At 50.3% G+C, this 24,042-nt stretch overlaps 1 protein-coding gene across 1 annotated transcript in view; it reads left to right on the top strand.

The window, feature by feature from the left end:
- The window catches only part of LOC102445239 (corticotropin-releasing hormone receptor 1), a 112,925-nt gene that overhangs the window by 34,988 nt on the left and 53,895 nt on the right, over window positions 1-24,042 (top strand). The window contains exon 3 of the mRNA XM_075911382.2: window positions 14,025-14,144. Within this exon, the coding sequence (XP_075767497.1) occupies window positions 14,025-14,144 (120 nt within the window). The remainder of the gene's footprint in view (window positions 1-14,024; window positions 14,145-24,042) is intronic.

Raw genomic sequence — 24,042 nt, 5'->3', positions numbered from 1 at the left:
TGAACAAGCGATTTGTCTCCTGCCATCCCTCTCCAGCTTCTGACAAACAGAGGCCAAGGACACCATTTTATCCCCTGGCTAATAGCCTTTTATGGACCTAACCTCCATGAAATTATCTAGCTTCTCTTTAAACTCTATTATAGTCCTAGCCTTCACAGCCTCCTGTGGCAAGGAGTTCCACAGGTTGACTACACACTGTGTGAAGAAGAACTTTCTTTTATTTGTTTTAAACCTGCTACCCATTAAATTACCAGACACATGGAAGCTTGACCTCCCTTCCTCTTTGTGGAGCTTTGCTGCATGAGGCTGAACAGCTGCCACCTTTCACTCCAGCGGGGTTCGGAGAGCCACTCTCTAGCCCCTCTCTGCTACAGGGAACAGGGATGGTGGCCCTACACTTACACTCCATACTCCACAGGACTGCGGGAATTAGTGCTAAGTAATTACTGGTGCTAATTAGTATTTGTAAAGTCATTACAGTCATACACTTAAGGGGTTGAATTAAGGTGGAACAGCCTATCCATATTCTATTCTATTCTATTTGCATATTTGCTGGGTGGGCTCAGAGCAGGGAATGGTGTGTGTGTGTATGTGTGTGTGTGTGTGTGTGTGTGTGTGTGTGTGTGTGTGTGTATAGGGTGGTAAATGCGGGGGGACAAAGCCCCCGTTCCCCAGATTCGTACCTGGGCTGCTTGCTCTTCCCCTTCCTCTCCGGCTACGTCTAGACTGCAGGGTTTTTGTGCAAGAAGCTTTTGTCGGAAGAGATCTTCCGCAAAAACTTCTTGTGCAAGAGCACATCCACACTGCAAAAGCGCATCGAAAAAACGATGCACTTTTGTGAAAGAGAGCGTCCAGACTGCATGGAGACTCGTGAAAGTAAGCTCTGATTGCTATGCACAGAACGGCCACCGGAGCACCTGTGCTTTTTCCTCTTTCCTCTTTTTGCGCAAACAACCCCCTTCCCCGTCCACACACACCTTTTTGTGAAAGAACACTCGCAAAAAGGTGTTTTTCCTCATGAAAGAGGAATAGCAATTGCGTAAAAGCCCTTCTGTTCTTTCGATTCTCTTGCGCAAAAATGCACTTGAGGTGTGGACACTGCACGTTTTTGCGGAAAACCAGCCGTTTTTCCACCAAAACTCTGTAGTGTAGACATAGCCTCCCTGTCAGGGAGTGGGAGCAAAGTGCACAGCTTGTCTGCCCCTGCGCTCCCCAGCCAGGGTGAGGAATGCCCAGCCCTGCGATTCAGTGAGGAGCTCTCTGGGATATTTGTCTGGTCTGGGAAAACGAATTGTGTCTGAAAACCCATTAGTGAATGTGCTTTAATTAGTTGGGTTTAAGGCCGATCTTGCACCTGGTCTAGGCGGGCAAGTTGTGTCCAATCTAGTATCATGTGAGCACGGCCAGCTGTAGGGGGAAGGCTGGGGTTGACGATTCTTAGCTAAAGTGTCTTATTCTGTGTTGAAACATGGCTGGTTTTCCCATGCTGTGTGAGCTCTGCCCGACTAGGAATATAAACTGGCATCCTCCGGGTGATCTGAACCTGAACTGCTGTGTGTAGCTCAGATTGCCAGCTCCGCAGGGCTGGGTCCATCTCTCCTATGCAGGTTCAGGCACTCGGCACTCTGGGGTGCTCAATGAATGAGCATAAAAGAATCCCAGTTGTCTGGCTTCAGCAGCAATAGAAGAGACAAGGGCCCTCTGAAAACATCTCTGCAGACCCAACGCGCGCGCGCACACACACACACACATATATTGTGGAGGCTTAGTGGTCGTTAACATAAACAACAATCAAATAAAATGTCAGCGGGTTGGGAAAGCGTCTGCCTTCGAATGCACGGCCACCCGCCTGGAAACCTCGAATGACGCTGGGCTGGATGTGATGGAAGGGGGCTTGATCCCCCATTTATAGACTCATAGACTTTAAGGTCAGAAGGGACCATTATGATCATCTAGTCTGACCCCCTGCACAGTGCAGGCCACAGAATCTCACCCACCCCTCTTAGAATAATCCTCTCACCTATATCAAAGATATTGAAGCCTTCAAATACTTTGAAGACCCCAAGATGCAGAGAATCCTCCAGCTGAGATCTGCGCCCCATGCTACAGAGGAAGGCGAAAAACCTCCAGGGCCTCTGCCAATCTACCCTGGAGGAAAATTCCTTCCTGACCCCAAATATGGCGATTAGCTAAACCCTGAGCATGTGGGCAAGACTCACCAGCCAGACACCCAGAAAGTTCTCTATAGTAACTCCTGGGATTTGCTCTCCCTGGGGAAGCACCCCGCAGCTGGGTTCTTAGAGGTGAGCGATTTGCAATGAGACAAGTCAGGCGCTGTGCTCAGAACAGAGCCTGGCTCCAGAGCATTCTCATCCCTGGCGCCACCCCCTGGTCTGAATGCGCCGGTGGAACCTCTTCAGCCCAGACTTTATTGGGGGAAAGCGCTGCCCTTTGAAAAGCCTCTTTCCAATGACGGGGCGCTGCTTTTCCAGCAGCCACTCGAGTGGAACCATGCGTAGAGCTCTCCACGGCTTCTTGTAGCAATTGCACCGAGAGGGGTCGTTTGGACGGACCCTCTTCGCAGGGCGGACGCCACTTGAGCCTTGATGCTGGGCACTGCCGAGATGCTAAATGCAGGGCTGCCCCCTGGACAGCCACAGGGCAGAGGTGCCGCTTGCCGTGCGCCTTCCGCCCCAAAACCTCAGACTCCACTCCCCCGGCACACACACGCACTTTGCAAAGTCACATTCCAGTGCATGTCATTATTGTTCTCGGCTGACACCTGCCCCGGTTTTCTGAAATGATGCCGCTGCCACGGAGTCACCTTTATGGGCAGTTGGTTGGCATGGGGCAAAGAGGGTTGGCTGGAGGCCCTCAAGAGCCCATCGCCACATGCAATGGAACGGGGGAAAGTCAGAAATGGGAGACGCCAAGGCTGTGTCTAGACTGCACGTTTTTTTCGAAAAAAGTAGCCTTTTTTCGAAAAAACTTCACCTGCGTCTAGACTACAGCCACGTTCTTTTGAAATTAAATCGAAAGAATGCAGCTTTTCTTTCGACAGTGGTACTCCTCATTTCACGAGGAAGAACGCCTTTTTTTGAAAGTGCTCTTTCGAAAAAAGTCGTTCTTGAATGCAAACAGGGCGTTTTCAAAAGAGAGCATCCAGACTGCCTGGGTGCTCTCTTTCGAAAAAACGGCTCACTTTTTCGAAAGAAGAGGTTGCAGTCTAGACACTCTCTTTCGAAAGAGGCTTGTAGTCTAGACGTACCCCAAGGGAGAACAGAGACTGGACCTCCAGGGATGTGTGGTTGTCTGGCATCGCTGGTGTGGTGTCCTTTTAGGTTTCTTGTTCCGTCAGTGATGATACCCGTTTGGCTACATGCATGTGCTTCTCCATGTCCTGCTGGTTTGTGCAAATACCCACCACAGCATGTCTACGCTGCAGGGCTGAAGTCGAATTAAGCTACACAATGTCAGTCCCGCCAATTGTGTAGCTGCAGTCAAAAAAGTCGGATTTTGGCACGGTCTGCACAGCAGAAAGTCAGAGGAAGAGCGCTCTTCCTTCGGCTCCCTTACTCCAAGTGAAATGAGGGTTCAGGAGTCGGAGTAAGACGTCCTCTAGCTCAACATTATTTGCTTGCTTTGTAGACACGCATTTTGTTATTCCGAAATAACGCTGCTGGGTAGACATAGTCTTAGAGAGCCCCCCAAAGACCACAAACTCAGACAAGGACTGACGGCACCAGGGCAGGTTTGTTGTGAAAGAAGCACAGTAATAGCTTCACAGGATCAGATGTCTTCATGTCGTCTAACAATAGACTTGAGTCAGTCAGTAGCATGGGCTCACCACAGCCGCTGAGGTCAGACGAAGACAACTCCCTTGAGGTACGTTTTTATACACAGGTACAAGTAAGTTACACATCACTCACTCCCAGCATATCTGGTGGCTGCCCTCTGACATACCTAGTATCTTGTACATGGGAATTCGATCACTATCTATCAGTTTAGACCATCCTGAGCCTGCAGCGGTATGTTCCTGTTATCTGTGTGTGAGTGGAGGGGGGGGGGGAGAGAGGAGGGTGTTGGTACCAAGATGTTTCCCTCTGGAATCTGTTTATAGCCTGTGCCTGGCACCATTAGCCCTCTTTGTGACAGATTCTGTTAGCAAAGCCTGCTTCTTACTAACAGCTTAACTTTGCTTTTATATTAGCATCTTGATCATTGATCCTAGGCCTTAGGCCTCATACTAGACCTGGGATCCCTGGGCTTATGTTGCAGGCATTTATCTTACCACAGGGGCTACGTCTAGACCAGTGGTCCCCAACCATTTAAGGTTGCCGTGTGCCAGGGGGCGTGGCCGTTTGTCCGCCGAGCGCCAGAGGGCGGGCCCCCCCCCCCCATAGCCGCGTGCCCGGGGCCGGTGCCCCCTCCAAGGGCCGTGTGCCCGGGGCTGGAGCCGCCCCCCCCAAGCGCCGTGCGCCCCCCCCTCCAAGTGCCATGTGCCCGGGCCTGGTGCCCCCCCCCAAAGCTCTGCGCGCCCGGGGCCGGCGCTCCCCACATGCACCGCGTGCCCAGAGTGCGGGCGGTCAATCCGCAGTGCTCCCGGGCCCTGCGCTCACTGTGCGCCATGTGCCCCGGGCCAGGCCAGCCCCGAGCACTTGGCGGGCGCACACAAATGCCCCGTGTTGGGGACCCCTGGGCACCGTGTTGGGGACCACTGGTCTAGACTGGCATGATTTTCCGCAAATGCTTTTAATGGAAACGTTTTTCCGTTAAAGGCATTTGCAGAAAAGAGCATCTTGATTGGCACAGACGCTTTTGCACAAAAGCACTTTTTGCAGAAAAGCGTCCGTGCCAATCTAGATGCGGTTTTGCGCAAGAAAGCCCCGATCGCCATTTTCGCCATTGGGGCTTTTTTTGCACAAAACAGTTTTTAGCTGTCTACACTGGCCCTCTTGCGCAAAAGCATTTGTGCAAGAGGGCTTTTTCCTGAGCAGGAGCAGCATAGTATTTGCGCAAGAACACTGACAATCTTACATTAGATCGTCAATGTTCTTGTGCAAATTCAAGTGGCCAGTGTAGACAACTGGCAAGTTTTTCCGCAAAAGCACCTGCTTTTGCAGAAAAACTTGCCAGTCTAGACGCAGCCAGGAAGTATATCTACAGGCCTAATCTGGCCCCAGTCATGTTAGCATGTGAGCGTCACACAATCCTCGGGGTATGTGTCCTCACTGGAAATACTGTTTGTAGAGCTTACTGCAGAAAAATATGGTTTTTAACCAGGAAACTTGACAGGTAACTTTCTCAGTGAACATTTTTTGACAGACTCTAATAATAGTCTGTCTAGTTCCTCTTAGAACAGGGCTACCCAACACATGGCCCGTGGGCCGCCTGCGGTGCAGTTTGGGTTTGCAGTGTGGTTTGGGTTGATATATGTTTTAGTAGTTACATTCCTGGAGTGTTGTGAAGCCAAAACAAAAAAGGAGTCAGTATAATGGTCTTCTGTTGATATGCATTTTAGTGGTTAAATTCCTGGACTGTCATTGCTCATTAAAAGTGCTGTCATATGGGTGGAAATTGGGTAAATGTTGCATTTTATTAATATCAGGAGAACTGACATAAATGGGGCCTGCATATTGTGTAGTCTCGCCTTAATCTTTGTATTCATGCCCATCAGTGTGAAAGAAGCTATTTGCATATATTTGCATGTGTATGCAACCACACTTACGTTGCAGCCTCAGCACGTGCTGTGAATATCAGTGTGGCCCCTGGGGCTTTCAAAGTTGAGTAGCCCTGTCTTAGAATGTAAACGCTTCAGGCTTGGTTGCTCCATATTTGTACAGTGCCTAGCACAACGTGACCCTGGCTGATAATTGGGCTCCAAGGTGGTACAGCATCCTGGAGGGTAATAATAATACATCTGTAGAACTGGAAGCCGTTTGAAATGTCCGCAATATTCTCCATCGGCGGGGCCGACAGCCACCGTGGGCCCGAGGGAAATTGTCTCCTTTGCCCTGACCCTTCCCTTCCCCCTCCCCTCTTCTGTCGGCGGGCCTGTTCTCCATCGGGGATGGACATGGAGGCCGGAGAAGGCTTTCGCTACTAAGGGCTGCCCTGCACAGAAATATTGGATAGACCCATCTGCATTTTTCAGGGCTATAAAATGCGACACTTCTGAGCAACATAGTTAAGCCAACTTATGGCCCCATATAGGCATCTGTCAGGGTTCCCTCTAAGTGGTGCAGCAGCCCAGCTTCACAGGTGATTAATCAGCCCCACCCTGTGCAGGGAGCCCTGAGCCTCTGACTGGGTGGGGCTAATTAATCACCTGTGAAGTTGGGCTGCCCCGCAGCTTAGGATGCATCCACACTGCACCGTTTTTCCGGAATAACGGCCATTATTCCTGAAAAACAATACTAGTGTCCCCACAGCGATTGCGTTATTTCAAAAGAAAATCGAAATAACAGAGGGCTTTTTCCGACATTGGTAAATCTCATTCCACAAGGAATATGGCCTCTTCCGAAAAAACTCTTTCGGAAGAGGGTGTGAGTGGACACTCCTCTGCTGCTATGTCAAAATAGCTCCTCCCCAGGGTTATTCCTCCCCAGTGCCTCGTGGGGCTCTAAATTGAGATAGCACGTCCACATTAGGGGAGCCTGCCTCAGACTCATTTTTAGGCTTCCGTGTTGTATGGACGCTCTATTTCGAAATAAGCTCTTCCGGAAGCTATCTTCCATAAGAGCTTTTTCCGAAATAAGCTTTCAGTGTAGATGTACCCTTAGAGGGAACACTGGCAGCTACACCCTTGTAATGTGTCCGGGGGGAGGAGGAGGTGGATCTCCTAGGAGCATACATAATCCGCCTCTCCAAGAGGCTGTAGCTACATTAAGAATTCTTCCATCAGCCTAGTGCTCTCAATTCCAGGGGTTAGGTGGGGTTAAGTATGCCTCTCCCCTGTGTGTGTTTTTTCACACCCCAGAACAACATGGCTGGGTTGACTGAGCTGTTTAGAGTCCAGTAAAGCCTAAAATGTTTCTGTGGCCACTCAGTATAAGACTTTAATCTTACATGCTCACCCTGAGGTTTATGCAGAGGAATGGAAGCTGCCTGACAGAGCGTGGACCTGGGATGCTCTTTAAACACAAGTTACCCCCTCTGATTCATAGCAGCTATATAGAGAATTCCACACATCACGTGAAAAAGCCTGTGAGTGGAGCTGTTTAAATATGGATATAAACATCGTGGCTACGTCTAGACTGGCATGATTTTCCGGAAATGCTTTTAACAGAAAAGTTTTCTGTTAAAAGCATTTGCGGAAAAGAGCGTCTAGATTGGCGGAAAAGCATCCGCTTTTTTGCGGAAAAGCGTCCGTGGCCAATCTAGACGCACTTTTGCGCAAAAAAGTCCCGATTACCATTTTCGTGATCGGGGCTTTTTTGCGCAAAACAAATCTGAGCTGTCTACACTGGCCCTTTTGCGCAAAAGTTTTGCACAAAAGGGATTTTTGCCCGAACCGGAGCAGCATAGTATTTCCGCAAGAAGCACTGATTTCTTACAGTAGGAAGTCAGTGCTTTTGCGGAAATTCAAGCGGCCAGTGTAGACAGCTGGCAAGTTTTTCCGGAAAAGTGGCTGATTTTCTGGAAAAACTGGCCAGTCTAGACACAGCCTGTGTGTTTTGAGCTGAACCCAAAGTGAATTTGTTTGAATTTTTTGGCAAATGGAAATGTCGGAAAGTAAATTCATTTTGGGCTAAACAAAACATTTCATTTTAGCAAAGTCAAAACATTCTGTTTGTTGTGACTGTTTTAAAACTTTCCAAATGAAATTGAAGGAAATTTTGAAACAAAAAGGCTCGTGGAACTGAAACACTGAAAAATTTTGATTTTTTTCAGAACGCTTTGGTTGTGGTTTTCTATTGAAACGATTCAGCAAAACCAGCCCAAACCTGCAAAATGTTTCTGTGTTGCCGATTCTGCCTTTTTTGCTTCCAGAAAAGTTTTGCATGAAAATGTTTGCCCAGCTCCAGGTGCAAGGTGCTGCCATCAAAACCATCTTCTTGCGTTTCCTCGGAGGCCCACAACCCATGACCTCACAATCCCAATTCTACCTGCTGTTACCCACGTGAAAATTAGGGCTAAGACAAGAATCAAACCTCCCAGCTCCTTCACTTAGTAAATCAAACAGCATAGGCTCAACAGAGGTACTCCCCAGCCTCAGCTGTCAGTGCAGGGGACCAGTATGCACGCACATTAGGGAGATGGGGCATGTACCGCTCTCAGCCAGCCTGCATGGTCCTTGGGCTTCAGGGACCACATTTTCAGAAATGCTCAGCGCAAGATTTCAAAGGACTCAGCACCATGGCTGGTGCTAGAGTTCCCACTGCAGCTTTTGTGCCAGGGATGGCCAGGATTTCAGCAAGCTTTGCAAATAGATTTTTTTTTTAAACCCAAAAATCTGTTTTGATTTGAATCCAATAGAAATCAGAACAAACATTGCAGAAAAAAAACCCACACATCGCACATGTTTTACCTTGCTTTTTGTATAAAAGTAACAAAGCCAAAAACCAACAAAAAGTTTCCTTTAAACCCAAACAAAATTTGTGTTTCGTCAAAAACTTGGACCAGTTGAGATAATATGGATTTTTTTACAGACACTTTCATATTATTCGAAAAGCATTTCATTAAAAAACCATTTCGATCAAAAATGTTGGCCTAGCCATCACTTAGCCCCTGATCATGTTACATTAAGGCAATCTCTTCCCATGCACTTGCTTTCTCAGTCATGCATGATTCCCTGGGGGTGCTGCTAGAATTTCAATTCATAAAGGTCAAATTAACAACATCAGCATTTCTTTCCCTTTCAGTCTCGCACATCTTTCACGCGGAGATAGACATTCCAAGCCAAGGAACTAAATTGGGATTTCAGAGACGGGTGATGAAAACGATTAGAAGTCTGGAAAAAATTCTAGCCAAGAGAGAGTGAACCATTTAGTGTAGAAAGCAGATGAATAAGAACTTTCCTGAACACAAAAATTGTGCCTCTTTCACAGGCTTATTTAGTGCAGTTCAACTCCCCTACTGTGAAGTGCTTATACTGGCATTGCTTTTTCCCTATAAGGGGAGAACCTGTTGGAGATACACAAAGTAATGACTGGGCTTGAGAAAATCAATCCAGCATTTCTCATTCACCCTGTCTCACAATAAGAGCACCACCACAATCTCCTTTTCAAGGCATTCCAGCCTCTTAAATGTATTTAGCCTCCAGAGCCCCCTGGGAGGCAAGGCAGGGCTGTTACCCCCAGGCTGTGTCTACACTGGGCCACTTATTCCGGAAAATCAGCCGCTTTTCCGGAATAAGCTGCGAGCTGTCTACACTGGCCCTTGAATTTCCGGAAAAGCAACGATGCTCTACTGTACAAAATCAGCCGCTATTCCGGAAAAACTATTCTGCTCCCGCTCGGGCATAAGTCCTTATTCCAGAACACTGTTCCGGAAAAGGGCCAGTGTAGACAGCCCAGTAGTCTTTTCCGGAAAAAAGCCCCGATCGCGAAAATGGCGATCGGGGCTCTTTTCCGGAAAAGCGCGTCTACATTGGCCACAGACGCTTTTCCGGAAAAAGGGCTTTTCCGGAAAAGCAGCCTGCCAATGTAGACGCTCCTTTTCCAAAAAAACTGAAAACGGAATAGTATTCCGTTTTAAGCAGTTCCGGAAATTCATGCCAGTGTAGACACAGCCCCAGTGTTCAGATGGGGAATAGAGTTTCAGAGAGGATGTATCAGGCCCAAGGTCACAGAGAAACCAGGTGGAGCAGGATTTAGAACCCAGGTCTCCCAAGACTTTGAGTGGCACCTGCATTATGAAACTATAAACTGGTGCGCTTCTCCGCCTCTGAACACTTCTTCCACAGCACCTTTTGGTGGGCGTGTGTGTACGGCACACACCCCCTGCTGGGCTCCCTGCAGTTGGGAGAGGGGTATAGCAATCTGGGAGTAGCAGCCTCCCACAGGCTCCCCGCCCATAAGTCACAGCAGGGTGGTCACTTGTGACAGCCCTTGGCCATGCTAAGCGAGCGGCTGCTGGGTGTACCAGGCCCTGGAGGGGGGACGGTTTGGGGCAGGGTGGGGTGGTTGTAATAGGAGCATGTTCGGCCTCTCCCTGGCAGCCGGACTGGGTGGGGAGCAGGACAAAGCTATATCCCACGTGGCTGATGCTGGGTCACACCTGGTGGCTGACTCAGGAGGAACCCAGCTGGAGAGGTGGCAGAGGGGACCACTCTGCCCCCGCCCAGGCCCTGAGGCAGGGACCAAGCATGCTGGAGGCAAGTGCAGAAGGAGAAAGACAGATCTCCTCTCCCACCTACCCCCAACCCTGGCAGGCCAAGTGGAAATCAGGGTGGGTCCCTTGACCCCTCATGCCTCCCACATATTGCCTAAGGCAAGGAGCCATATAAATACCTATGCTCCATATAGAGAAGGTGGGGAGATGTTAAATGGTAGGAAAGAGAGGGGAGATGGTCTGAGCTTACACGGTCTGGCCCAGTCTGGCAGAGCCAGCCGGAACTCCTGCTCGTTGATAATCCTCCGCTGAGATCTGTCAGTTTTTAATTCATTTCATCTGGGCCCACATTCATTTTGTGTAGTGCTAATTCCTGAATCAGAAAGTCGTGAGGTACCTTGTCAAACGCCTTCTGGAAATGTAAGTGTATTATATCAACACAGCTGCCTTTATCAACCACGCTTGGAACCTTCTCACAGAACAATAGCAAGTCTGTCTGACAAGATCTAAATTCCATGAAAACTATGTTGGCTGATATTAATTATATTTCCATCCTCCTTTCACTCTTTATTGGTAGAGCACCATATCAGCCATTCCATTATTATGCCGGGAGTCAATGTCAAGCAGTATAAACCTTTAGTTATTCAGGTCAGCCTGTTTACCCTCCACAGATATTCTGCATTGTTCAGTGGCCAGTGATTTCTCATTTTTCTGTGCTGCATCATGCAAATCTCACACCTCCTAGCTCAGTCATGCAGGCAAGTTTCCCGTTTTACTATCGGGAAACTGAGGCACAGTGTGGTTACATGGGATCTACTCAAGATCACATGGCAACTCAAAATTACCACCATGATTATTTCCTAAGGAATGAGTATCCTACGGTTGCTATAGCAATGTAAACATTCACAAAAGCAGAGTAACAATTAAAAACATCTTGCCACTGAAAAATATGGAATTGTTCCCAAAACACTGAACACTTTTACAATTCCTATGTAGCAGGACTGGGGGATTATTTTTGTCTGCAATAATTTTTTTGGAAAATCAACATTTTTGCTGATTTTTTAGCTTTCTGGGTTTTCAGCAACAAATAGAAAACCAGCAGAGTCCATTTTTTAGGTTTTTAATGAAAACCGATTTTTTTTTCTCACAAAAATTTGTATTTTGTCAACAATTTAAGTTTGGGTCAATTTTTTCGGGGGGAGAGGCAGCTTTATTTACATGTAGTGTGAGAGAAGTGTAGGTAGGTCAATGGAGGGATGATAGGAATTGCTATAGGGAACTTTCTGGGTGTCTGGCTGGTGAGTCTTGCCCACATGCTCAGGGTTTAGCTGATCGCCATATTTGGGGTCAGGAAGGAATTTTCCTCCAGGGTAGATTGGCAGAGGCCCTGGCGGTTTTTCGCCTTCCTCTGTAGCATTGGGCACAGATCACAGCTGAAGGACTCTCTGCATGTTGGGGCCTTCAAAGTATTTGAAGGCTTCCATATCTGAGACATAGGTGAGAGGATTATTCTAAGAGGGGTGGGTGAGATTCTGTGGCCTGCACTGTGCAGGGGGTCAGACTAGATGATCATAATGGTCCCTTCTGACCTTAAAGTCTATGAGTCTATGAGTCTCTGAGGTACATGAGTACGAGTGGTAAAATCTCCAGTTGCATCCATGGCTCACCCACAATGCACTTCAGCTACCAAGATACACTTGAGTCTCTTCTGATCTTACATCAGCAAAAGTATTTCCTGTTCTTTTCATTCCCTCTGGGGCACCGGGCATTGGCCACTGTCAGCAGAAAGGATGCTGGGCTAGAGGGACCATTGGCTGTTCTTAAATCCTATACAGAATTGAGATAACTGAGCTCAGATTCATGCTCATAGTACTTGAGATGTGGCGCTACTGAAAGCAAGTTAGAAAAGAATGGAACCACTCATGTCAGCCCAGTGTCTCTTCAATATCCATAAGTGCTTTGCCCTAAACTACGCAAACACCTTTCAAGGTCTATTGCAAAGTCTGCTGCAGGATGTTAATTACTGAATTATGTTGACATGACACAGAGAAATCGGTTTTGCATCTAATCCTCAGATGTAACAAAGACATATTTTGCAACAGAACATCCTGTACTATGTTAAAAAATATATATAAATAACTCCGCAATCTGGCCTCAATAAAGCTAACTTAACACACTCTGCCTTCATTAGCCGTATTAGCCATGGCCCTGACAGAACTGATTTCCTGTATAATCCCACAGTTACTGAGCATTAAACTCACACCCAGAAAAAGAGGTCAGACTTGAAGCCACCCTTAAAATTTGATGTTGAATTATTCCATCTGCCTTGCACCGAAAATCTTTTCACGCAGGAAGTGTTACGCACATAGCACGATGGGGGCAGGATTATTTTGAGCAACAAAAGACACATGATTGATCCTGGATGCTTTGAATGGACTCCAGCCAATGAATGTGCCCAAACCATCAGGAGCCAAATTGTGCCTCTCTTGCTCTACCGGTTCTGCTCGATGATGCAGTGCTTGCAAAAACTGAATAGGACCCCGTGGGGGGACTGGAGAGGCGGGTCCAAGAGAAGCCAGACCTGCTGATTCTTTCCATGCGTGCCGTGAGCTGGTGGGCTGGGTTATAGAACAACTACTGGCATCAAATGAATTAATATAACTGTATAACTGCCTGTTAACCATGCAGCTGCCCACTTGCCCTACCTGAACTTGAACACTAAATCACCTGGAACAAACTATTAATACAATCAAGGTGGCAAGGGAGGCTGTGAACATGGTAACCCCACAACCGAAAGGATCCTCCATGCCATAGGTGGACACCTTGTTATTCTTTCAATGTATAAATGATTTTCTTTTTGCTTATTCCATGGACCTGGAGGCTGTAGAGCACAGAGACCTTCCACCAGGGCTCAGCTTCAAGTTCCTTGGCCCATTCTGTTCTTGGCCACATTTTCAGAATGGGTTTTATAACAGGAGCAGCAACCACAGCTGGTCAAAAAAAATCATCAAAACTCCTTTTCAACAAAAAAAATGGCTTTTTCAACTAAACAAAATTTGTCATGAAAATTATCTGCCTTCCTTGAAAATTTTGTGGGGATTAAAAAAACCCAAAAGATCTTTATTTGAGTATGTTTCCACAGTGCCTTGTGGGAGTTTGTAATTCAGATACCTTATGTATTCATTATCTTTCAAGAGCCAGGTTTCATGCCTGGACTACATCTCCCATGATGCACCACAGCCAGAGACTCCCAAGACACCACTGTCTCCTTTTATGAGTGGGTTGACCATGTTGCATCATAGGAAACGTAGTCTGAGCAAGGCATGTGCCTTATAGAGGAGAATGGGAACATGAAGAAAGTGAACTACAACTCCCATGAGGCAATTGCAGCACACTTGCCTAATTGAAATATTTTGGTATTTGTGTGCATGCACACACACTGTTTTCCAGACATCTCCAAACATAACCAACAACTGCTCCAGAGGAAGAAATCCTCCTGTGTGCTGTGAGGGGCTAATGGGACACAAGGCCTCTGGGCATGGGGTGCAGCAAGCAGCTGGAATGGGAAGTGGTATGCAGCCGGGGATGGGGATGGGAATAGGATACTGTGAGTAGTTCACATGTCCCACCAGCAACAAATCCCCAGGCCCACTATAGCCCCTTGCTCTGTTCACCAAGGGTGCTGCTGGTGGGAGCTCCATGCAGTTAACTTTGGGGGTTCTGTTAATCCTCTCCCCCCTCTCTCCCAGGTCTCCAGTGCAACGCATCAATAGACTTGATCGGTACATGCTGGCCCCGGAGCGCCGCGGGGCAGCTGGTGGCCCGCCCTTGCCCCGAATACTTCTACGGCGTCCGATACAACACCACAAGTAAGGCACGTGGGTCTGACGGGGCGGGGGGGGGGGACAGGAAGGGAGCAGCAGCACCAGCAGCCCTGACCCTGGAGGGAGGGACAGGGGGAGTCAGTTGCAAACACACCTGGGTACAACAGGGCAGCAGGGCAAATGGAAAACCCCATTCATGGGCACCAAGCAACTTCAGTTTCATATGCGGTGGGCAAAGGCACTTGCGTGTGAACCCGGGAATAGTGGGGCTGCTCCCTGTTCTCACAGTGCCGAAGGCAGGGACAGCAGAGGCTTCAGGTCGCCTGCTGGCTGCTGCAGGGGTCTGAAGGGAACCCAGCCACTCCATGCGGGGTACCCTATGGGAACAGTGCCCAACTGGCTCAGGCCTGCAGAGTCTAGTACCCTGCCTCTGGCAGATACTTCAGGGGAAGATGCAAAAAAGCCTACAATGGGTAGATGTGCCCCAGCATTAGGGTATCTAATAGTCAGTAATTGGTTTTAACCTTGGACCATGAGGTCTAATATCAGTTCCCTGCTACTGCTAGCATTAAAGGGGATAATGTGAGTAACTGTGTTATCATGTAAATGCCGAGGCCTCTTTTGGATTATGCTAAGATTTTGGCCTCAAGAGCGTCCTGTGGGAGTGAGTTCCACAGGCTAATCCCCTTATACGAAAAAATATTTCCTTTGGCCTGTTTTGAATTTGCCACCTTTTGATTACATCAACAGTTTCCTTGTTCTTGAGGAGACAATGAGAACAGAAACACCAGATCTACATTCACTAGCACATCCATCCCCTTTGTGAAAACCATGGGCCTCCATGCTCTGACACGTGGCTAGCGCTAGCCACAGCCTGTCACAGATGCAGAGTCTGAGACTTTAAAGCTAGAAGGGAGCAACAGATCATCTAGTCAGAGCTCCTGCGTTGTGCAGGCCACCAGCACCCGCACACTAAGCCCAATACCCAAAATGAGACCAAAATATTGCAGCTCAGCAGAATGGCGCGTGGGGACCAGGAGGCCACGGCAGTGCTTCCAGTAGTTCCAAGCAACATGGCAACTCCTGTCACATGTGATGAACATCATTGTCCCTTGCTGCTATATAGTCCTTTCCTTTCATAGGTTTCACAGCACTTGACAAAGGAGTTCAGCAGCAATCTCTCCATTTTACAGATGGGGAACACTGAGTCTTGCCCCCTAATCTGTCCCCTTTCTAGAGTGCCATTCACTCTGAGTGCTTCCACAGGCATGGCTCCCCAGAAAAGGATGGTTTAGAAAAAAGACTCAGTTTCCCTGTCTGTAAAATGGGGTTAATGCTGCTGAATGCCTTTAAGTGCAGCACTGGAGGGCATCAATGCCAGCCTCCAGAGAGAGGAAGGATGGCACTGGGGTTACAACACTCACCGAGGCCTCTAAAGAACTGGGGTTGAGTTCCTGCTTTACTACAGCTTGGTTTTACACAGAGGCTGTGTCTAGACTGGCAAGTTTTTCCACAAAAGCAGCTGCTTTTGTGGAAAAACTTGCCAGCTGTCTACACTGGCCGCTTGAATTTCCACAAGAACACTGATGATCTCATGTAAGAAATCAGTGCTTCTTGCGGAAATACTATGCTGCTCCCGTTCGGGTAAAAGTCCTTTTGTGCAAAAGCTTTTGCACAAAAGGGCCAGTGTAGACAGCTCAGATTTGTTTTGCGCAAAAAAGCCCCAATTGCGAAAATGGCGATCGGGGCTTTTTTGCACAAAAGCACGTCTAGATTGGCACGGACGCTTTTCCACAAAAAGTGCTTTTGCGGAAAAGCATCCGTGCCAATCTAGATGCTCTTTTCCGCAAATGCAAAAAAACTTTTCCGTTAAAAGCATTTGCGGAAAAGCATGCCAGTGTAGAAAGCTGGACTGCCCCCTGTTTTTAGGAATTCTCACATCTTTCCACAGAGAAAAGGAAAGTGCAAATGCTCCAAGCTCTCTCAGCCATAAGGGCCTCTCGTTCTCAGCAGCACACTACCGATTGCAGGCACCACGGGCGGTTGGTGAAGCTTCCACTTCGGGAGTCAATAGCTTCCCAGCCCAGGCCCCACCCCTTCCCAGCCCAGGCCCCTCCCCCTTTCCACCGTCTCCCTCCTCTCTTCCCTGCGGATCCTGTGTCTCTGCTCACTGCGTGCTAGTCCCCTTCCAGCCAAATCCCTGAACCCCAGCAAGTTATTTTTGGGAAAAAAACCCTCCACTTGTCTGCAATTTCTTTCTCAACAAAATGGAGCATGTGCCAGACATGCAGAAGGTACCTAATTAACACCCCTACATTTGGGCAAATTGCTCCAGCATCACACAAGGGGAGGAGGAGTCATCCCATAAAGTCCCAATCGGAAGTCCCCTGTAATCCACGAATAATGTAGAAAGATTTTCAGATTGTAAAAAACGCTTTGCAAAATTGCACTTCTTAGCACTTTCCATCTGATGACATCAAAACACCCAACTAAAACCAATGAATTTACACAGGCACCTGTGAGGCAGACAAGTGTTATTATTATCCCTTTTTTCAGATGGAGAAACTGAGGCACAGGATAATTAAATTCCTTATCCACTGGTGGGTTTTTTTAATCTGTGGAAAAACTCCCCTTGAGACCAAGCGTTAAATGATGGGTTCACTGTCACACTGGAAGTCTGTGACAGGAAGGCCATTAAGAAAACCCCTCATCTTCACATTGCTAGCAAAGGGGAGCACAGGCTGCATTAAGGTGGGGAGATCACCTGAAACCCCAACTTCCCCCAGTACAGGAACTCGGCAGTGAGCCCTCACCTGACAGTAACACAGTGTAAGGGCTGGCCCTGGCCCTGCTCCTCTCTGCTAGGCCTACCAGGAGTGGCGGGGCAGGCTCAGCCCAGCATGAGACAAGTGTGAAGGGGTTATTGTAGGGGGGATCCGGGTGTGGGACAGTCTGGGTGTGGGGGGCTCAGTGAGAGATCTGGGTGCACGGGGCCCAGAGAGGGGGTTCGGGTTTAGGGGCAATGGGACTCTGGTTGAGCTCAGGCGAGGAGTCGATGAGAGGTGGGGTGTGGTCTGGGGTCCAGGTGCTGAGGAAGTGGGAAGGGGGTCCAGGTGCAACTTTCTGGGGCTCAGTGGGCTGGGGGTGTGGGGAGTTTGTTGGATGAGTCCAGGTTTAAGGGAGCAGGGCTTGTGGGGGGGAGGGTTAGATGGGCCTGCTGAACCGGAGAGCCCCAGCTGCTGCTGAGCAGACACAGCCTGTCATACTCCTGTCCCCCCCACCAACCCAGCGATGCCTCATCCCCTTTTCTTCTCACCCTCCTCTCCTCATTCCCGTCACTCCCCATTCCTTCCCCATGGCCTCTTCCCCCACCTCCTTACCGCCCCTCCTTCATTCCCCTCACTCCCCATTCCTTCCCCATGGCCTCTTCCCCCACCTCCACACCGCCCCTCCTTCATTCCCCTCACTCCCCATTCCTTCCCCATGGCCTCTTCCCCCACCTCCTCACCGCCCCTCCTTCATTCCCCTCACTCCCCATTCCTTCCCCATGGCCTCTTCCCCCACCTCCTTACCGCCCCTCCTTCATTCCCCTCACTCCCCATTCCTTCCCCATGGCCTCTTCCCCCACCTCCTCACCGCCCCTCCTTCATTCCCCTCACTCCCCATTCCTTCCCCATGGCCTCTTCCCCCACCTCCTCACCGCCCCTCCTTCATTCCCCTCACTCCCCATTCCTTCCCCATGGCCTCTTCCCCCACCTCCTCATCCCCCCTCCTTCATTCCCCTCACTCACCATTCCTTCCCCATGGCCTCTTCCCCCACCTCCTCATCCCCCCTCCTTCATTCCCCTCACTCCCCATTCCTTCCCCATGGCCTCTTCCCCCACCTCCTCACCGCCCCTGCTTCATTCCCCTCATTCCCCATTCCTTCCCCACGGCCTCTTCCCCCACCTCCTCACCGCCCCTGCTTCATTCCCCTCACTCCCCATTCCTTCCCCATGGCCTCTTCCCCCACCTCCTCATCCCCCCTCCTTCATTCCCCTCACTCCCCATTCCTTCCCCACGGCCTCTTCCCCCACCTCCTCACCGCCCCTGCTTCATTCCCCTCACTCCCCATTCCTTCCCCATGGCCTCTTCCCCCACCTCCTCATCCCCCCTCCTTCATTCCCCTCACTCCCCATTCCTTCCCCATGGCCTCTTCCCCCACCTCCTCACCGCCCCTGCTTCATTCCCCTCATTCCCCATTCCTTCCCCACGGCCTCTTCCCCCACCTCCTCACCGCCCCTGCTTCATTCCCCTCACTCCCCATTCCTTCCCCATGGCCTCTTCCCCCACCTCCACACCGCCCCTCCTTCATTCCCCTCACTCCCCATTCCTTCCCCATGGCCTCTTCCCCCACCTCCTCACCGCCCCTCCTTCATTCCCCTCACTCCCCATTCCTTCCCCATGGCCTCTTCCCCCACCTCCTTACCGCCCCTCCTTCATTCCCCTCACTCCCCATTCCTTCCCCATGGCCTCTTCCCCCACCTCCTCACCGCCCCTCCTTCATTCCCCTCACTCCCCATTCCTTCCCCATGGCCTCTTCCCCCACCTCCTCACCGCCCCTCCTTCATTCCCCTCACTCCCCATTCCTTCCCCATGGCCTCTTCCCCCACCTCCTCATCCCCCCTCCTTCATTCCCCTCACTCACCATTCCTTCCCCATGGCCTCTTCCCCCACCTCCTCATCCCCCCTCCTTCATTCCCCTCACTCCCCATTCCTTCCCCATGGCCTCTTCCCCCACCTCCTCACCGCCCCTGCTTCATTCCCCTCATTCCCCATTCCTTCCCCACGGCCTCTTCCCCCACCTCCTCACCGCCCCTGCTTCATTCCCCTCACTCCCCATTCCTTCCCCATGGCCTCTTCCCCCACCTCCTCATCCCCCCTCCTTCATTCCCCTCACTCCCCATTCCTTCCCCACGGCCTCTTCCCCCACCTCCTCACCGCCCCTGCTTCATTCCCCTCACTCCCCATTCCTTCCCCATGGCCTCTTCCCCCACCTCCTCATCCCCCCTCCTTCATTCCCCTCACTCCCCATTCCTTCCCCATGGCCTCTTCCCCCACCTCCTCACCGCCCCTGCTTCATTCCCCTCATTCCCCATTCCTTCCCCACGGCCTCTTCCCCCACCTCCTCACCGCCCCTGCTTCATTCCCCTCACTCCCCATTCCTTCCCCATGGCCTCTTCCCCCACCTCCTCATCCCCCCTCCTTCATTCCCCTCACTCCCCATTCCTTCCCCATGGCCTCTTCCCCCACCTCCTCATCCCCCCTCCTTCATTCCCCTCACTCCCCATTCCTTCCCCATGTCCCCTTCCCCCCACCTCCTCACCCCCCGCCTCATTCCCCTCACACCCCATTCCTTCCCCATGTCCCCTTCCCCCCACCTCCTCACCCCCCGCCTCATTCCCCTCACACCCCATTCCTTCCCCATGTCCCCTTCCCCCCACCTCCTCACCCCCCGCCTCATTCCCCTCACACCCCATTCCTTCCCCATGTCCCCTTCCCCCCACCTCCTCACCCCCCCACCTCATTCCCTCAACTCCACTGCAGAGCACAGAAAACAGGAAGCCTGTGGGGACAAGACAAGAAGGTGGGGGAGGAGGGTTGGACCAGGCAGGTATCTCTGCAGGGCTCGTTGAGCGAGGCAACCCCACCACCACTCCACCCACTAGCAAGGGGAGAGGGACTATGGGGAGCCCGTGTGGGGAGGGGGCCGGGGAGAAGAGTTCCCAGCAGCAGGCTCAGTAGCAGCTAGGCTGGGGAAGTGAAACCAAACCCACCCCCACTCCACACAGGGAAACTACAAAGGAGGAGAAGGAGGAAGCCCACCTTGCCCCCCTGGGCTCAGGTGCGGGGAGGATGGGCACTGGATGGGGAAGGGTCCTGAGCGGGTGCAGAACCCAGCAGCACAGGGCCAGAAATCCTCCTGCAGGCTGCAAACAGCAGGGAGAGCCCTGTGCCCAGAACTTCTCAGGTGATTATTCAGCCCCACCTGGTCAGTCAGCGCCAGGCAAGCCCTGAACCTCTGAGTGGGTGGGGCTGATTAATCACCTGTGAAGTCAGGGTGCAGTTTCCAGAGGGTGGGGTAGGGGCAGCAGCCCTCAGCTCCTGGACACAGCAACTGTGTCTAGGCTGGCAAGTTTTTCCGCAAAATCAGATGATTTTGCGGAAAAACTTGCCAGTTGTCTATACTGGCCGCTTGAATTTCCACAAGAACACTGACTTCCTACTGTCTGAAATCAGTGCTTCTTGCGGAAATACTATGCTGCTCCCATTCGGGCAAAATCCCTCTTGCGCAAAGCTTCTGTGCAAAAGGGCCAGTGTAGACAGCTGAGATTTGTTTTGCGCAAAAAAGCCCCGATCGCGAAAATGGCGATTGGGGCTTTTTTGCGGAAAAGCGCGTCTAGATTGGCACGGACGCTTTTCCACAAAAAGTGCTTTTGCGGAAAAGCATCCTGCCAATCTAGACGCTCTTTTCCGCAAATGCTTTTAAGGGAAAACTTTTCCATTAAAAGCATTTCCGGAAAATCATGCTAAGGGAGTGAGGGAAAAGTGCTTGCAATCCGTGCATGCCTCTTGTACCTGGGCTGGTGAAGGGAGCTCATTCCCCTCATGCCCTTCGCATCCAGGAAACGGGATGAAAAACTAGCCGTGTCCCGAAGCTCACGCCCCCCCCCCCACACACACACACCCTCCCAAAACGACACCTTTGCTGTGAAACTGGGCTGTCCAGCAGCTTAGAAGGACGCTGCTTGTGACTAATTGGAGCCTTGTGTCTGTGCCAGGCAGGTTACGGGGTGGGCTGCTGAGGAGGCTCCCTGCTGCTCTGCCTTCCCAGCCACCCTGGAACCTACTTGAACCCCAGTAAACATCCCACTGCAGCCCCATGTGGCAGCTGCAGGCAGGGAGAGGAAGGGCAGGGAAGCTTTGGGTAGGCTGTGCCTTGTTTTGCCTTACAGACCAGACACCCATGGCCAGTGAAGCAGGACAGGTGCCAAAGGGAATTGTTTTCTGCTTATTCTTGTTCGCAACGTTTTAATGAAAATCACTTGAAAATGGCTGGTGATATTTGCTGGGCTCCAGAGCTTGGGAGAGGGGAAGAAAACCCTCAAGTCTGGTTAATAGCTCCAGGGTGGAGAAGGGGATCCTTTCTCCCCTTAAAAGTGGTGATAATTGTCACCTCTGGCTCTCCCGGGGAAGGGAACACTGGGTTTATATTTTGCTAACGATCTTAAGCGGTGTGATTATCGTGATTGTACACAAGGTGTTATGTTTAATGATTTAATGATGAGGCCACCTTTGTGATGTCAGCTAGTTGTCATGGGGACTTTCCCCGCAAGGCTTCTTCTCAAGGCCGCCTCGATTTGTTTGTTTGATCTCTGGGGTGACTTCACTGCTGGGAAGGCAGCTTGGCTCAGGGAAATTGAGCTGGTTTCTTTCCTCCTGCCTCCTCTGCTTTGATGTCTTCCTCGTTCGGTAAAGATTATAACAGCCCCTCACTCATGGCCTTGCAGCCCGGCCCCACTAGCGATCGTCTCCAGTGTCAGAGCGGGGACGGGCTCCCAGACAAAGGGCTGTGCAGAGATGTGAGGGATACTGCTCACATTTTCCTATTGCTTTCATGTCCATTGGGTCCTCATTTCCTTCAAGAGCTAAATTTACTCCAGGTGAGCAATAGGGTGAGCCTTGGTAATGTCAGAGCTCTCTATTTATGGGAGATCTCCATTACCTTAGGATCAGAGCCCCTCATCATCTTCATCCCGACCACCCCTCTGGCAGGTCGGGCAGTGCTGTGGTCTCCAGTTTACAGATGGAAAAGAGAGGCCACAGGGTGACCCTGATGACAGTGGAAAGTCCAGATGTGGTCTCCTCACCTCAAAAAAGATATTTTGGCCTTGGAAAGGGTTCAGAAAAGGGCAACTAAAATGATTAGGGGTTTGGAACAGGTCCCATATCAGGAGAGGTTAAAGTGACTGGGACTTTTCAGTTTAGAAAAGAGGAGACTGAGGGGGGATATGATAGAGGTCTATAAAATCATGAGTGGTGTGGAGAGGGCCGATAAAGAAAAGTTATTTATTAGTTCCCTAAATAGAAGAACTAGAGGACACCAAATGAAATTAATGGGTAGCAGGTTTAAAACTAATAAAAGAAAGTTCTTCTTCACACAGCGTGTAGTCAACCTGTGGAACTCCTTGCCAGAGGAGGCTGTGAAGGCTAGGACTATAATAGAGTTTAAAGAGAAGCTAGATAATTTCATGGAGGTTAGGTCCATAAAAGGCTATTAGCCAGGGGATAAAATGGTGTCCTTGGCCTCTGTTTGTCAGAGGCTGGAGAAGGATGGCAGGAGACAAATCGCTTGATCATTGTCTTCGGTCCAACCTCTCTGGGGCACCTGGTGCTGGCCACTGTCAGCAGACAGGATACTGGGCTAGATGGACCTTTGGTCTGACCCAGTACGGCCGTTCTTATGTTCTTATGTTCTTATGAAAGCAGAAGTTAGGAACCCGGGTGTTGGCAAGTCTGAGGCTGGAACCTGGACGCATGCACCAGCCTTCCACATCCCCAGCAGTTGGACATTTCTCCCAGCAATGGCGCCGCTTGCGTGAGGCCTTTGAAGAAGCCAGTGTAGCAAGAGGCCCAACGTGAAGAAGTGACTGCTGTGAGCCTGGTTGGCATGTTGTGTGACTGCCCGAGTTACACTCCAACAGAGCCAGCCTTAAGATTGATGGGGCCCTACGCAGTACAATCAAACTGGTGGCCTTATGCCAAATGGCAGCCGGCAGGGGGAGCTTGATGATTTTTTAGAGATGTGATTTTAGAATCTTCAGCAACACACCAATAAAATATTTTAAAGCAAATTAGGAACTCAGCTCCTGTCGAGTAACCCAGTAAATTCAGAAGCTGGCAGCATATACCTGGGATTGGCGATGCCTGTTCAATGACTTCATTCCCAGTTGAATGGCTCTTTCACAGCTTCAGTGTCCTGCTGATCGCTCTGGCAGGCTTGTCACTTGTATGTTAACTAGCTTCTCTCTGGAGGAAGCAGAGCCACAGAGCAGGGAGAGGGAGAGGAAGAGGTGGGTGGGTAGGCATTAAGACCCAGTGGTGCCCTGGATTTTCAGGTGCCCTACGCAGCCACACATTCTGCGTGTGAGTAAGGACGGCCAGGACCCCAATCCAGCAAATGCAAGTTGCTCCTATTTGACCGTATAGTTCTATGAACATGGATTTTATGGCAAGACGAGACCAGTCTGATGAGCCAATCTGACCCCCTGCGTAACACAGGCCAGGAAACTGCCCCAAAATAATTCCTAGTGCTGCTCTCACATCACTGGCTCCCCTGGCCTTGTGCCAGGGCTTCCAGGTGGTGCCCATGGAATGCCACCAGGGTTGGTGGGAAACGTTTTATCAATGGAGCTTCAGGGGTGTGACTAAATGACAAAGTTTCACTACAAGCAAGTGCTTTCCATTCAAAAATCTCATCGCAAACATTCTGGGCTGAAAACTGATGGTTTTGGGTCAGCTAAACATTTTCTTCTGTTTGATTTTTGGATGGAAACGTCCGCATTTTCCATGGGGGAAAAAAAAAAGCCCAGTCCTTCACCAGCTCTAAATGTGAGCTGAGAGAGAGTGCCTCAATCCTATTTGAAAATTAGGCTTAGGCACCCAAATCAGTAAGGCCTTGCAGTGCTGACACAGCAACAGCGACATAACTTTCCAACTCTGGGTCCGAAGGCCGACTCACACAGCTCCTGGCAGCAACCCCTCCCTCTCAGATCGACAGTGTCCAGTTTGCACTGTAAATAACTGTGTCAACATTGCCACTGGGGCTCTGAAGCCGAGGTAGGGGGTGAGCTTCAGAGCCTTAATTCAGCAGCTACACAGCCATTTTTACAGCACTAACACA

Source organism: Pelodiscus sinensis, chromosome 29 (assembly GCF_052426305.1).
Source record: "Pelodiscus sinensis isolate ZL-2025 chromosome 29, ASM5242630v1, whole genome shotgun sequence".
NCBI lineage: Eukaryota > Metazoa > Chordata > Testudines > Trionychidae > Pelodiscus > Pelodiscus sinensis.
This window is presented reverse-complemented; position numbering and strand designations above follow the sequence as displayed.